Below are 15,899 nucleotides of genomic sequence, written 5' to 3' on the forward strand. Positions count from 1 at the left end.
TACATGTCTTTAAAATTTCTATTTGTCCATAGGAAAGCACAACGAAAGTTTCTGAGTCTCTGAGGCAAAAGGTCGAAGGCAAGAAAATCTGCATAAGATATAGAAACATTACAGAGCTTTTTGTTCTGGCTTGTCTTAGAGAGATCATCTACCCAAGTACTATGTATAAACTGGATGAATATTAGTCTTCTAACCCTTTGACTCCCGTGAGTGACCAAAAGCGAATTTCTCCTTACAATAGCAATACAATATCAATCAGATAAGTGTTGAGAGTAAAAAAAAATATATCAATTTCAAAATAGTTAGTTGATGCAATACTGAATTCTCTGTACTAACATTACAAGAATTGTATGGTTGACAGTAAGGATAATTACAAATTTGGTCTGGGAATTTAAGGGTTATTTAAACTAATGTACCAGTTATTGGCATGGATAGTAGAACTAAGTCAAATTGGCTAAAAGGAGTAATTTCATTAATAAATCATGAGGTAATAACTTCTCCTATGTTTTTAATCACACACACTTAAAGTATAAGAGCTGACAAGTTCCCATCATAATTAATACCCTTCTTTGTATTTTCTCCCTTGAAACATCAAATTATGGAAACTTTTTTCCATTATACCCACGGTTAAAAATGAAAGATTCCTTCAAAGGATACAGCTAGTCCCTTATCACACCAAGTGATTGCTTCTTCAAATCTCTTCAATTCAACACAAGCAGTGGCTCCTGTAGGCAACAACACAAAGAAGCATACTATTACTGTAGCTCAATTCTGAGAAAAGAACCTGAAACCATTGAAATCATTACAGACCGGGAAGAAAAAAAAAGAGACAACAAAACAATACAAAAAAACTTAACGGAAAAGAATAAACAGGCCCCATTAGGTTTCAGTTAGATTTATTTAGCTTTACAGACAACTGAAACTTCTAAGAACACTTAAATTGGGATCAACAACTCCCACAAAAACACTAAGAGTTAGGTAAGTCCTGATCCTTCTTTTTAAAACAGCTAGATAGTGACTTAAGAGCGTGTCCACGAGAGCACCAGGTAGTCGTGCTACGTGCTATCTCACCGATTTCAATGAAAGTTTGTCAGTTTAAAGGGTCTACCCCAAAACTAAAAAAAACAGACTGGTTTCTGTTTTGGTTTTTTCCGGTTTTCACCAAGGAAATCGCTTCAAATAGGTAAAATGTATGAAGCTTTCACTGCGATGGTATTTAACCGATTACTTTGAGGATTTGCACACATATTTTTACATCCTTAGTTAATGGCCGCCGCGAGTATCAGTCAGTTTGATTGACGGCTTCTCAATCAACAGAGGCAAACATACGACTTTGGTTTTAGACTTTTCGATTCATGTAAATATTTTACAACTTTGAGGTCAAATATCTCCCGTTGCCAGAAAGCTACAACACTAATCTTAATTACCCTTTATAACCTATCATTTCATCTCTGAAAATCATCAAAAAAATCTTTGGGCACTAATGTATTTTTGTCTTGGATGCCTTTTAAAATCTGCGACTGTGACAAGTTTCTCTCAACTACACCTGTCACGCAATTCCTGCTCTAGGCGGTCACTTAACAAAATAAACCTACATTTTTTAGCTCTTTATACAAGTTGATTGGTCAAGAAAGGTGAAAACTGTGAAAAACTTTCGAGGTTTTTTGTAGGAAAGGAAAATTTCACGTTTAGAGAGATGCATGTTGACGGAAGATCAATGGGAAAATCGTAGCGTTTCTTTCTTCAGTTGTTTATTACTTTGAAGATTTGCTAAAATCAGGACATAGGGCTCTTGTACAGAACAAAACATTCATAAGCCTATACTTTGATCGTCTATTATCATTATCGCACAGTTTACAATAAGGAAACTGTAACAGGAGAGGAGATTTTAAAGTCACATGTCGCCTGCTTGTTGACGTACAAGTTCCCGAGTGTAACAACTTCGGCTGACCCTTAGACGGATCCCGTACTCGTACGTGTAACGTCCGGAAAATGTCACGCATGTATAACACCGTAGGCGCACCTGGCGTATTCTATCCACTGACTTCAATAGTAAAGAGACAACTTATTTAATATTTGTATATGAGCAAGCTTATTTACCCTACTTGAAAAAATCCTTGATGAAGTCTACTATTGTCAAACGAAACGCGTAAGAGATAAATACAAGTTTTAACTTTCTCAGTTCGTGCAGTGTAGTTTGTTCCGTCAAAAATGCTTTTAATGTGAAGTCACATCGATCTCGACAGAAAAACTGAGCTCACCCTATCATAATCAATGGTTTAATACCGTAAGTACCAATTTAGGTACATCATTGGGCTTTCATCACTATGATGAAAAAAATGTGCGTTTCCTCGCGCTCGCCACGTTTATACTTTGGAAAATTTTTTTACTGGAGGGCGATGTCGCTCAGCTTGGCGCGTCTTGACTCTGGCCGACGAGAATTATCGAGGTGAACTCCATGAAATTCTAGTCAAATGTTTTAAAAACTTTGTCTACCCTTGATTTGCACGCAGAAAAAAAAGGCAAATCCCGAATGGTATTTCAAAACACTTTATTCATTAGTCAATTTATGAACTGTTTCATATCAGCCCGAGGAAAAAGAAAAATTGAAACAACCGGCGTATCGGTCAAATGAATTCCAATTTTTTCAACAAGCAGTTATAAGTTCTTTTTTCCTAGTAAATTTAAGTGGGGATCATTTTTTTGTGACAGCCGATCAAAGATAGACATCTCTGAAACGTCTCTGAAACTCTTTTTAAAAAGAGCGTACACTTCTGGTAATATTTTCCTCCTTCTCACAATAGCACAACAGACATTGTTAATCCTATGCAGTGTAGGTGTATCAGTTGTATTACGTCTTCATAGTGATGCCATATAAGAAATCGAGTGTCTAAAAAGCCCTCAATTCAATCTAACACTCGAATTGGTAAGTCAAGATGGTGTAGTTGTCTTGTTCATTTGCAACTAACTGTGCAACCAAATGTTACTTTTTTCGCGCTGGCCAGGGACGGCAACAGCTCACACCTCTAAATTTGTGGGTATACAGCTTTAAAAAAAACATTTGAGAGACGTCGATGTATCCCAAACATGCGTTTCGTCCGAGATGAAGCTTATTCTAGCGCGTAGTGGCTTATTTGGAGATTACGAAGGCCGCCATTTCACGATGTACCTCAAATATCGTGCACAACTTGGTGTGAGATTCAGACCTTCGGGTTCGTAAATGCCACTATCCTCCTCATAAAAATCGGAGACATAAAGTGAGAGAGAGCTGATGACAGAAGAAATCAAAGCTGGTGGCAAGTCTTTCTGGTGGCGGCAAGGTGACTGTAAACCTAAATAGAATGCGTACTGTCGCTGCTATCTTAGAGTCGACAATGAATAAGGAAGAAGGGCAAGAAGAGCGCTTATCTGAACATCAGTTTTCCTAACTGGTGATTTGTGAGTGAGATAAACTCTATATCATATGATTGCTAGGAATACACAGGTACTGTAGAGGCGCTCACATAGATAGAGGTGGGCGATCCTCCCTCTGACTTAAGAACTGAGACAAGTTTAACTGGCACTGTTTGAAGCACCTCAGGGTCTCACTAGGCTCGTCACATTACAAACCTTCAGCAAACTAGTCGTAAAAGTGAGTGGTTATCAACAACGTGCACATATTTCTGAACGCGGGTCATCGCGAGAACTATACCCAATCCGTCATAGACGGAAAAAGAAAGCGAGATATTCTTGCTAAAAGAAGGATGCATCAGGACGTTTCAGTCATTGGCTGCCATCCAAATGTACCCTGACAAAGACAAACACAGTGAAGCCGACAAAAAAATTCCGCCTAGGATAAGATCAAGAGGAAATGGACTAAGACCGGTTTGCCATTCTATAGGGGACGGCTACGTTCGAGGTCGGACCTCAGGTAAAAATTCTGACGAACAATCCCTAACAAGCCAAGAAGACTTCGGATGGGCTCTTTGGAAAACAATAAAATAAAACACAAAAAACAGCCACCTTTTCTAAGAAAGCAGAGAATTATCTCCTAGAGATCTAGTGTGCTGGACAAGGGAGGAAACTAGTAAGGCAACCGCCTCTAATGTGATTTCCCAAATATCGAGTTTACGAGACGACACCAGCCAGAAATGTTGTCTAAGACTGACCGGTTGATACAGCAGCAAATCGCTCGATACTTCAGCCCGTTATCTGCCGTAACAAAAGTTGGTTTATTGATGAGGTCCCCCTCTGTAAATATGAATGAGGACGGAGAGGCCGATGCCAATGATCTAGCTTCAGAATTCGAAACTGACCGAACAAGGCAGAAGATAAGGAGGGACCTTGCAAAGTTTAGACGAAGACTGCAGGAGAGGGTACAGCTGCTAGTAAGTTAAAAAAAAAAGACATTTACATCTCACGTTTCTCTCATATTTATTGTCTTTGCTCACGAAAAAAACTGGCTATGTCTTGGGATTTCATCAAGGGAAATTTGCCGGAAGGCTACTCGTTAAATTACCGCTGGCTCAGATTCTTATTTAAAAATTTTACAAGTCACGCAATTAAACGCCGGGAACACTCGATCTAGAGAGATGAAGATTTATGTGTAGTAATAGAATGCTTGAAAAAAATATGCAGATATTTTACGATCGAAGCAGGCAAATAATCATAGAGATCTGCAGATTATTCTGAAATTGTTATCTAGCAGACAGCATGAACAACGCGCTTGAATAATTCCTACTAAGAGTCTTCGGGTCACACAACAGATGTTAGCTTAGCGGAGTTCTGCATGGAAATGTTCGATGGCGGTAAGTGACAACGACAACACTATTTTAATTTTATTTTCGGGATAGAGACACAGTTTTTAGTCCGATAGAACTATTGATATTTGCTCTCGAGCGAGAGCGCAGAATTTCTCGTCTGTAAAAGCCGAAGTTGTAGCACACTGGAACAATTGGTAATATCAACCAACACGCAACATGTGACTTTAAAATCTGCTAAAATGAACAATGATGATGATTAACAATCATATTATAGACTAATGAGTGTTTTGTGCCGTACAAAAGCCATATCTGCTGAATTTAGCAAATCTTCAAAGTAATAAACGACTGAAGAAAGAAACGCTACGATTTTCCCATTGATTTTTCGTTTACATGCATCTCTCTAAACGTGAAATTATCCATTCCTACAAAAAATCTCGAAAGTTTTTCACATTTTTCACCTTTCTTGATCAATCATCTTGTATAAAGTGACCGCCTAGAGCAAGAATTGCGTGACAGGTGTAGTTGAGAGAAACTTGTCACAGTCGCAGATTTTAAAAGGCATCCAAGACAAAAATACGGTAGTGCCCAAAGATTCTTTTGATGATTTTCAGAGATGAAATGATGGGTTGTAAAGGGGAATAAGGATTAGTGTTGTAGCTTTCTGGCAACGGGAGATATTTGACCTCAAAGTTGTAAAATATTTGGATGAATCGAAAAGTCTTAAACCAAAGTCGTATATTTGCCTCTGTTGATTGACAAGTCGTCAATCAAATTGACTGATACTCGCAGCAGACATTAACTAAGGATGTAAAAATATGTATGCAAATCCTCAAAGTAATCGGTTGGAGACTATCGCCGTGAGAGCTTCATACATTTTACCTATTTGAAGCGATTTCCTTGGTGAAAACCAAGAAAAACCGGGGGTGGTCTATCTTCCCCCGGAAGAACCAAAACAAAAACCAGTTTGTCTCTTTGAGTTTTGGGGTAGACCCTTTAAACTACCAAAGTTTCGTTGAAATCGGTGAGATGACTTGTAGCACGACTGCCCGGTTCTCTCGTGGACACGCTCTTAACATATCTGACACCTGTGACTCATTGGACTTAAGGAACTAAAATATTCATGCTGAAATTTTGCTTTGCATTCCTCATTGAGTTCTTCAACCCCTGTAAAAATAATATTCTTATCATGATTAATGGAAATTAATGGCGTAGCAGTCAAGAGCTGGATTCAAATGTACATCAGGGTGGTCTCGACCTCTTAATTAAAGTCAATTGAGACAAGATTGAATTCCATTTAACCTAATTTAACCTTAGAGTTTTGAGTTCTTTTGTTATTATCATTATAGCACAGCTAACATATCTAACCTCTCACAATTGCCTCAAGGAAAGTTGGATTTAACTCAATGGCTGCTTCTGCATCCCTTAGTGAACCCTGCTGATTTCCTGTTATTGAAATAAATATCTCTGATTAGCCATACATGTTGCAAACCAACTACCATTACTAAAATTTTGAGAAAAACTTGTGATGCTCGTTGATATCTGGGGTAAGAGGTTACTTCTTTGTATATTTGAGAGGCAAACATAAGATGTAAATTTTTCCGGGCATGCATTCAAAATTATCACCTTTTTCAGAAAACTACTACTGACAACTCAATAGCTTCAAAATAGAAAAAAAATGCATATTAAAGCTCTCATCATCTTACCAAGTTTAAAATGTGCAATAGCCCTGTTGTTGTGCAGTTTGGCCTTCAGTTCTTTCTCATCGCAGTTCGTTTTAATTCCTTTGGTGTAAAAATGAATAGCATTGATGAAATTTCCTTTCTTGAAGGCCTCATTACCCTCATTTCTATAAACATCAGCTATGGCTGCAAAGAAAAAATAAAAAAATAATTTGTGTCAAAGTCTGTGGTTGTAGTTAATAATTACCTGTGGTTGTAGTTAATTAGTGCATAAGCAGAGCTGCCAAGATCTGGAGATTTAAAATCTGCAGATTTTTCCTTTAGTGCCAGCTGCCACTTTTGCACCTGCCTGACTTGACCCATCCCCTGAAAAGCTTGGAGTAATACTGCTGAATCATTCACTAAGCTCATGAGAATAAAGGAAATGATCACCAACCTAAGAAGCATTGATCTTCAAATGAATTCTCTTTTTCAGTACCACAAGAAACATACAAAGAATAGTATGGAGAATATGGATACTGATGTTTGGGTGTCAAGGGTTAAACACCTCCATATTCAATGATATAACACTTGCACTCTACTGGAAATTGGTTGCTTGGGGGAAGTTGAAACTTTCAATTTAATGTTGCATTATATAATGGAAAGATGATGACGATGATGGTACTTATGATGCAAACTTACAAAATGAATGTTATATGATGATCAAATAAAGTCTTTACTTATTATAACTTTGTGTACTTGCTTTGAAATTTGAGAAAAGAAAATAACAAATATGTCATGGATCCTCTCAGTCAATGAACAGCATATTTTAATCATAGAAGAGAGTCATGACTGGCCAAACATCCTTTAAGGTGGTCATGCAGTGTATTAATATCATTCTCCACATCTGCTTACATTCTTGAAACTGCAGGTGGAATAGAAAATGTTTTAACAGTGACTGAAGCCAAAGTTGAACCTAGCTCACCTCGTAAAGTGTCCTCATCAAAATCTGGAGCATTTTCTTTGTCAGGTAAGTCTTCATTTTCAGATGGAACCTTAATTGGACTTCTTTCTTTAGCCATAGCAACTGTAAGGGGATGCTTCTTTCAAAAAGTTGCTGTTTTAAGTCATCCTGGCCTGAAAAAAAAGATGGTTGCAAATGGTAAAAAATTAGCTCAACATATTACCCAATTGTAAACTAAATATTTTTTCCCTCCTGAGAATGGGAGGGATACATAGACACAAAATCACAAGCAATTAATATTAATAGCATATTTAAAGCAGTAAAAGAACAAAAGATATATATATATATATATATATATATATATATATATATATTGAAGAAAACAAGCATTAATATTTAAATAAACAGTAATTCACTTCTCATTACAATAAATTTCAAGATTTACCAAAGACATTCCTATGCAATAGAATGAAATAAATTGGGCAAAAATCAACATCTGTGTGTTTCAAGTTTATATAATTTGTAACAGTAGCAATTTAAATCATTTAAACTAAGAGGTGGTAGGTAGTTAGGTCACATCTGGATTTGAAAAGTGGCCCGTCCAGGGCCTGAGCTTTACTTAATGCTGGTTTCCTTACATGAAGCAACTGGGAGTAATTTACTACCCAACCCTGGACAGGATGCAAGTCCATTTCACCATTATCCCTCCCCCCCCCCTTAACCCCCCCCCCCCTTGCATTTTATCAGGTTTCCCTAACTAATGTTTGCTTCCCATTTATACTCCTGTCCTGGGTGGAGACAGACACTGTAAGAGGAAAGTGTTTTGCACAAGAACACAACACATTGACTGGAACCCAGACCTCTTGACCCTGAGTCCAGTACAGGCCAGGCTACAAATGCAGACCTCTTGACCGTGCGTCCACCTCACTAATCATAAGACCACCATGTCTCCGCAAGAGGAGAGAGTTTATGCTGAATCATTTCTCATAAGAAACAAATTTTACAACACCAAAGTAAAATTTTCTTATTTGATTTTTAAATAGGGATTACTGCTCAAAACTTATAAAAGATGTATTTCATTTATTCAATTTCCTACAGTTGAGCTGATGCCCATATTTGTATAGGTGATTGATAGTTCAACTGTTTCACTTTATCACAGGAAAAACAGTGAAATATTTACATTTATGCATGCTGATGTATGGTGAAATGGATTTCAATTCGGTACAGGTGCTGACATTTTTGCTTTATTAGTATATGTATATTTAACTAATTGTTTTTGCAGTTATTCTATATTTACATTGTCTTTGCACAAAATTGTAAGTGTATATTGCTTTTACAAAAACCACAACAAACTTCTATATAACCAGCTGACTGCAAGGGCTTTACAGAGGTATATTGGCCCAAGGTTGTAACAGTATAGGAATGACATGGTGCCAATATTCCCTAGTACCCCTCAAGAGAGCAAGGTAATTGTCATGCACCAATGTCACTTGGACTAAACTAGTTTACAATGAATTTACATGTTTTATGATTTTCTCTATGGTGCAATGATGGTCTATGTGGCAAAATCCTGACCAAGTAAGAACCAATCAGAACTTTACATTTATCCCAAGACTACCTTCCCATATAACAACATAAATTATCAACAAACACATACTAGGATGCATGTAGCCTCATGCAGAACTAAACCAGTTTTGATAACAAAAAATTGATCGGAAACATTCAGTTGATATGATTATTGATTGATCGTATGCTGATTAGCAGATGACAAAAGGTAAAACTTCACTCAGACACTAATCAATCATTACCAGTTGATGAATTGGATTCCTAAAACTCGAATGCAGTTAATTGAAAGGACTCTTGCAGTAAATAACTAGCTGAATTTGAAGAAAAATCAACTTGTCTCAATATTTAACAAGGAAATCAGTATAACAGTACAGTTTGGAAGGACAATCTAAGCTGTCTATCGAAAAGAAAAAATCACTTTCAAACTACAGTATAAAATGATAAACATAAACACATGAAATACGCTGAAAATATTTATCGCTTTTTGATCAAATGCATCGTAAATACGGGAGCAAATTAAGTTGATACGTACAAAAGCCCGACATGAAAGCTAGTGCCAAACACGATTGTGTACATGCTCCGCATGACACGTAAACGAAACTGAAAGTGTTGCTGTTACAATATGTACGTGATTACATGCGCCATCAATGTCTAACTAGACTGAGATCGAGTTACATCTGTATTGTCTTACAACGCTGTATGTTACTGAATGGTTGATAAAAACGGATCTTGAAACATGGTGGCAGCGAAATAGGATAACGAATCCTCCGCCTACCACTTACGGAGTCGAAAACAGTTGAAATCATCTTGGTGTAGTAATGTCCGACTCAGAAACGGCGCCTGAAGCGCCACCACCTGGCTCTTCGCAACAGACCCTAACACAACTGGGAGTTGTGCAACACCCGCCTTTTGGCGCGATGGCCGGGATAATGCCTCCTGGTAAACTAGTTACGACTGGGAATGTGGCGGACAACTGGAAAGTATGGAAACAAATGTGGGGCAACTACATGGTCATTGCTCAACTCGAGCTGAAACCGCCGGCGTACAAAGTCGCATTGTTTCTCCACTGTATCGGTGTTGATGCGTTAAAGATTTTTAACGGCTTCCAATTCGACACTCCAGACGATAGACATGACCTGGCAAAGATAATACAAAAGTTTGACGAATTCACCATCGGCGAACTGAACGAAACCTTTGAAAGGTACACTTTCAACTCCAGAACTCAACAGGAAAACGAAAGCATTGATACTTATGTCACCGCCCTTCGCACACTAGCGAAAACATGCAATTTTTGTGACTGCATGCGTGATTCGATCATTCGCGACAGGATCGTCCTGGGCATTCAAGATCACCGCACTCGCAAACGGCTTCTACAAGAACGGAGTCTCACCCTGGCGAAGTGTATCGATCTTTGCAAGAGTTCTGAAGCAACAAATTTGCAATTGAAAACGATCTCGGGCGCCCAGAACGAAGATGTTCACGCTGTGCAAGATAAACACCCGCCTTCCAGCCGCCGTGATGACAAGTCTAGGAAAAGCCGCGCGGGGAAGGCGAAGACCTGTAAATTTTGTGGCAAAGTACATCCTTTCGAAAAAGGAAAGTGTCCAGCGTGGGGCGCGAAATGTACGAAGTGTGATGGCAGAAATCACTTCGCAACAACCTGCACTACTCCGACCAGAAAAGTGTACAACTTGAGAGATGAATCCTCCGATGACAGCGACATGGAGTACATTACAAGCATTGTTGCACGACCGGACATGATACACGCTGTTACACAAGAACATGATTACCCAAGAGTAATCTACACTGAGATGCTTGTGGGCAAGGCAGAAGTGAAATTTCAAGTAGACAGCGGCGCCTCGGTGAATGTCATTTCCGCCGATCTTGTGGCTGATAAGAAGCTTGAGCCCACCACAAAGACACTACAAATGTGGAACGACACAACACTAAAGCCACTGGGTTCCTGTCGATTAATTCTCCACAATCCAAAGAATAAGAAGAAGTTCTCGGTGGAATTCCTTGTCGTTGATAGACAACTGACCCCACTCATTGGAGCAAAGGCAGCTCAACAGATGGGCCTAATTACTGTCAACAGTCAAAACTTCACGATCGCAAAACCACCTGAACGATCAAGGGCAAAGGTTAAGAGCGTGCAGACGGCTGACGAAATAGTAGCGGCCTACCCAGAGGTGTTCCAAAGAGAGCTAGGAGCACTACCAGGAACAGTTCACCTTGAAGTCGAACAAGGCGCAACTCCCGTCGTCGCACCTCCACGCCGTGTCCCAACGTCACTCAAAGAGAAACTGAGGAAAGAACTGGATCGACTACAGCAATTGGAGGTCATAGCTCCAATCGATGAACCCACTCCATGGGTTAGCAGTCTTGCCGTGGCTGTGAAGAAATCTGGAGCGCTGAGAATCTGTATCGACCCCAGGCCACTTAACACTGCCCTGAAGAGAGAAAGATATCAACTTCCTGTACTTGAGGACATACTCCCAGAGCTCTCAAAAGCAAAAGTATTCTCGACAGTTGACCTCAAGTCGGGATACTGGCACTGTGTCCTTGCCCCTGAGTCCAGCGTACTCACGACCTTCGCAACACCCTACGGAAGGTACAGATGGATTCGTTTGCCCTTCGGTCTCTCCGCCTCGTCCGAGATTTTCCAGAAGCACTTAACTCACGCACTGGAAAGCTTACCTGGTATTCTGTGCATCGCGGACGACATCCTCATTTATGGCACTGGAGAGACCGACGAAGAAGCCACTGCAAACCACGACAAGAGTCTCCGAGATCTCCTACAAAGGTGCAAGAACCGCGGCATTGTCCTTAACCCAGACAAGATGAAGCTGAGGATGAGCGAGGTAAATTTCATGGGGCATCTCCTGACGAACAAGGGCCTGAAGCCTGATCCTGCCAAAGTAAAGGCGATCACAAAATTGCCAAAGCCACAAGATGTGGAGGGCGTTCAGCGCCTCAACGGATTTGTCAATTATCTAGCCAAGTTCCTTCCGAAACTGTCTGAAGTCATGGAACCGATTCGTCGCCTGACTCGGAAGGACGCTCCATGGAACTGGTCTTCGGAACAAGACCAGGCGTTTGAAAACGTGCAGAGGCTAGTAACAGAAGCGCCTGTTCTACGTTACTACGACCCTTCCCTAGACCTCACCATACAGTGTGATGCGAGCCAGAGTGGCCTTGGTGCAGCATTACTTCAGAACGGCAAGCCTATAGAGTACGCGAGTCGCTCCCTTACCGACACAGAAACCCGGTATGCTCAAATAGAGAAAGAGATGCTGGCGATTGTCTTCTCTCTTGAGCGTTTCAACCAGTATACATTTGGTCGACATGTACACATCGGAAGTGATCACAAGCCACTGGAGATGATTCTACAGAAACCACTCGCTCGAGCGCCTCGACGCCTCCAGATAATGATGATGAGGTTGCAGAAATACGATTTCACCGTGCACTATGAGCGTGGCGAGAACATGCATTTGGCTGACATGCTGTCAAGGGCTTACCTGCCTTACAACGGAAAAGAAGTAGATGACTTCGAATCAGTCAACATGGTCCGTTATCTACCCATATCTGACCAACGTTTAGACGAAATAAGAGCAGAGACTCGGAAGGACCAGTGTCTGCGAGAGCTGTCAGATACTATTCTCGTAGGATGGCCTGAGAAGAAGGAGCATGCTCCAGCATTGATACACCCTTACTTCAGTATGCGTGACGAACTGACCGTACAAGATGGGCTGATTTTCAAAGGAAATTCCGTTGTGATACCAAAGAGCCTTCGCGCAGATATGAAGCTGAAGATTCACTCGTCCCACCTTGGAATAGAGGCGTGTCTGAGGCGTGCCCGTGAATGTATCTACTGGCCAGGCATGTCTGCGGAAATGAAGCACCACATCTCCGCCTGTGAAATATGTAGAGAACTCGACAGCACCACGCACCCAAAGGAGACACTAATGTCCCACGAGGTCCCATCCCGTCCTTGGGAGAAGATCGCCACAGACATCTTTACTCTTGATGGCAAAGACTACCTGGTCACCATCGACTACTATAGCAATTTCTGGGAGGTGGACAGGTTGCCGAACACTAAAGCCAGCACCACCATTCTGAAGCTAAAGAGTCACTTTGCTCGCTACGGTATACCTGATCAAGTGATCAGTGACAATGGGCCACAGTTTACAAGTGACGAATTCGCTGAATTCTCCAGAAAATGGGATTTTGAGCACCTTACCAGTAGCCCTGGAAATAGCAAAGCCAATGGCAAGGCTGAGTCTGGGGTAAAGACAGTCAAGCGCATTCTGAAGAAATCAATCAGGGCTGGAACCGACCCATACCTCGCCGTACTCGACTATAGAAACACGCCGACACAAGGGACAACGACCAGCCCAGCACAACGCCTGATGAGCCGAAGGACCAAAACACTCCTTCCTACCACTCAAAGCCTACTATTACCCAGGACCATAAACCTGGAAGTGGAAAAGAAAGAGCTGCGACAGCGCCAGCAGGCCCAAGCCAAGTACTACAACCGGTCCGCAAAGGATTTACCCAGTTTGTCTGAAGGCGATGTTGTTAGAATGAAGCCATTCAAACTTGGAGATAAGTCTTGGCGCAAGGCCAAAGTCACTGCAAGACTCGACGAGCGATCATACACTGTTGAGACGGACAACGGAGCAGTCTACCGCAGAAACCGACAGCACCTGCGGAAAACGTCTGAACCACCAGTTGAACCCACCATCACAGCGCCAGAACTGGATATGGCCAGCGCAGATGAACAGGCGACCACAACCGCAGCGTCTACCCCTGACCAGAGCAATGCTCCTCACGAGCCACACCCTGAAGAGGTGACTGTCCCGGAACAATGTCGGAGGTCAGAGCGTGTCAGGAGGAGCCCAGCATACCTCAAGGACTATATCCGTGACTAGACTCGTGACTTTAAATCCTTCTTCGCGGTTATCATAGGGTTCAGTGTTCTCGTTTACCGATCCTCTCATGTCGAACTCACCAGCTGATAGATTTTGTCCTATGGCATTGATTCTGAACTGAACTGACATTGACACTTTTATTGGTTAATTTTCTTTTTTTTTTTTCTTTCTTTCTTTTTCTCTTTTTCCAAGCTATTCTTCACAAAAAAAAAAAAAAGGGAGGATGTTACAATATGTACGTGATTACATGCGCCATCAATGTCTAACTAGACTGAGATCGAGTTACATCTGTATTGTCTTACAACGCTGTATGCTACTGAATGGTTGATAAAAACGGATCTTGAAACAGTTGCGATCAAAAGGGCTTGCACTGAATCAAATCGATAATTTGGATATCCTTTGTAACTCTCCCGAATTACTTATTTTGTCCGAGGTAAATGCCAGGCATTGCTTGCGAATTTTTGTGAATTCGACAGCTGTAACTTGTTCAAACAAGCTTGTAGCTAACACGAAGCGGCAATACAATTAATACACGCCAGAATAAAGCAAAAGTTGGCAATCATCGTCACTTAACTGCAGGAACGTCTTTCATTGTCGGAAACCAGCGAAAGTTCGGAAAGATGAGGAACATTTGAAGGAGGAAATCTCAACTAAAAACATTTAAGATAAAAGTATTTACCTTACACTCACAAATATGATAAAACCATGCGTTCTTACCTCTGTCGCGGAAATGGATGGCACGTTTGACTATTTTACGACCTTGCTTCCTCAGTCCGTCATGAAAATGTTTCAAAGTCACTAAGACAGAGAAAGTACTAAGAAAGACTCGAAAGCTATGTCATGGTACGGAGAATCGCAACGGCGCGTTGTGAAAATGAAACAAAGAGTTCTTTGGCCCATAAGTCTGTGCAAGCTTGAAGCCGGAAATGCCCCAACTGAAATTGAAAGAAGAGCCCACATATGGGCAGCTGTCACCGCCAAAAAAACAAAAAATATAATTGGTTTGTAATAACAAATAGAGTCTAATTGTCTTTTGGAGAACGATTATCTTATCTTAAGAGTTTTATTTAAAATACAAATGGACAAGTCGCATTTGGTGAAATGAAATATTCAAACAAAAAATGGTTTATAAAATTGAGGAGCTGTGTAGCCACCCTTGTTGAACTGATTCAATAAAAACATGAGTGGCCAAGTGTTAACTGAAATGGTTCAGTGTCGAAATGACAAACGGTTCAGCTAACTGTCGTTTGGCTCAGTAACTTGACAAAAACGGTTCAGAGTGGTGTGAAATGGCCTAGGTTATCGGCAAATGGTTAATCGTGGCCGCAATGGTTTAGCATCGCATCAATCTACTCACCGTAAAGTGAAATGGTTTAGCGTGACGACAAATGGTTTCGTTCAAACCGAAATGGTTTCGTGTTACAGCGGTTGGTGCAGTTGGTTTACGCCGTAACCGCCAAAAATACATAAGTGAAATGGAAAAGTCAAGCTTGAAATTGAATAGGATAAGAATCTCAAGGGTGCCTCAAAACTATAAAAACTATATAGTTTTTAGGCGCCCTTTAGTTGTAGTTTCGTCGTCTTAAAACGATGAATCGCTTTATCACGTTCCCCAGCTATGGTTCTTACTGTCTAGACGGTAAATGTGCCGTCGCGTAAAATGATGCACTTTATCTGTATTTTTGTTATTCCTTTTGTTCCAAAATATCATTTACTTACTGATATTGCGGCAATATGATGAGGGTATAAATTTATTCGCTAACAAGCTAAAATAGACAAATGTGAAAAAGGTTATTATCGGAGTGAGGCTCTTTGAGTCCAGTGGACAAGGAGGACGAGGCTACAGAAACAATTTTTTTCCTGTGGTAAACATCGAGTGGACGGCCTGGCGAATACCTCGTTCTGGCGAATTTAGCGCCAAATTGGATATGAATGACGTAGGTTGTGACGTCAGACCTCACATAGACTGTTTCATTTCAAGCTTGACTTACCTATTTCCCTTTTGTATTTTTGGCGGTTACGGCGTAAACCAACTGTT

The 15,899-nt window shown here is 40.7% G+C and overlaps 1 protein-coding gene across 2 annotated transcripts in view; it reads right to left on the minus strand.

Annotated features, from left to right (window-relative positions):
• Positions 1 to 15,899, minus strand: part of LOC149038230 (hsp70/Hsp90 co-chaperone CNS1 homolog) — a 121,871-nt gene continuing 105,972 nt past the window's right edge. The window contains exons 1-5 of one of the 2 annotated variants that reach the window (XM_089187222.1): positions 14,579 to 14,812; positions 7,386 to 7,537; positions 6,446 to 6,607; positions 6,108 to 6,185; positions 1 to 725 (exon numbers count right to left, since the gene is read on the minus strand). In XM_089187222.1, the coding sequence (XP_089043348.1) occupies positions 628 to 725; positions 6,108 to 6,185; positions 6,446 to 6,607; positions 7,386 to 7,482 (435 nt within the window). In that variant the 5' untranslated portion in view covers positions 7,483 to 7,537; positions 14,579 to 14,812 and the 3' untranslated portion in view covers positions 1 to 627. Of the gene's footprint in view, positions 726 to 6,107; positions 6,186 to 6,445; positions 6,608 to 7,385; positions 7,538 to 14,578; positions 14,813 to 15,899 lie in introns of those variants that run through there. The other variant, XM_089187223.1, reaches the window with a different exon arrangement.

Source organism: Pocillopora damicornis, chromosome 11, assembly GCF_964200805.1.
Source record: "Pocillopora damicornis chromosome 11, jaPocDami1.2, whole genome shotgun sequence".
Taxonomy (NCBI): Eukaryota; Metazoa; Cnidaria; class Anthozoa; order Scleractinia; family Pocilloporidae; genus Pocillopora; species Pocillopora damicornis.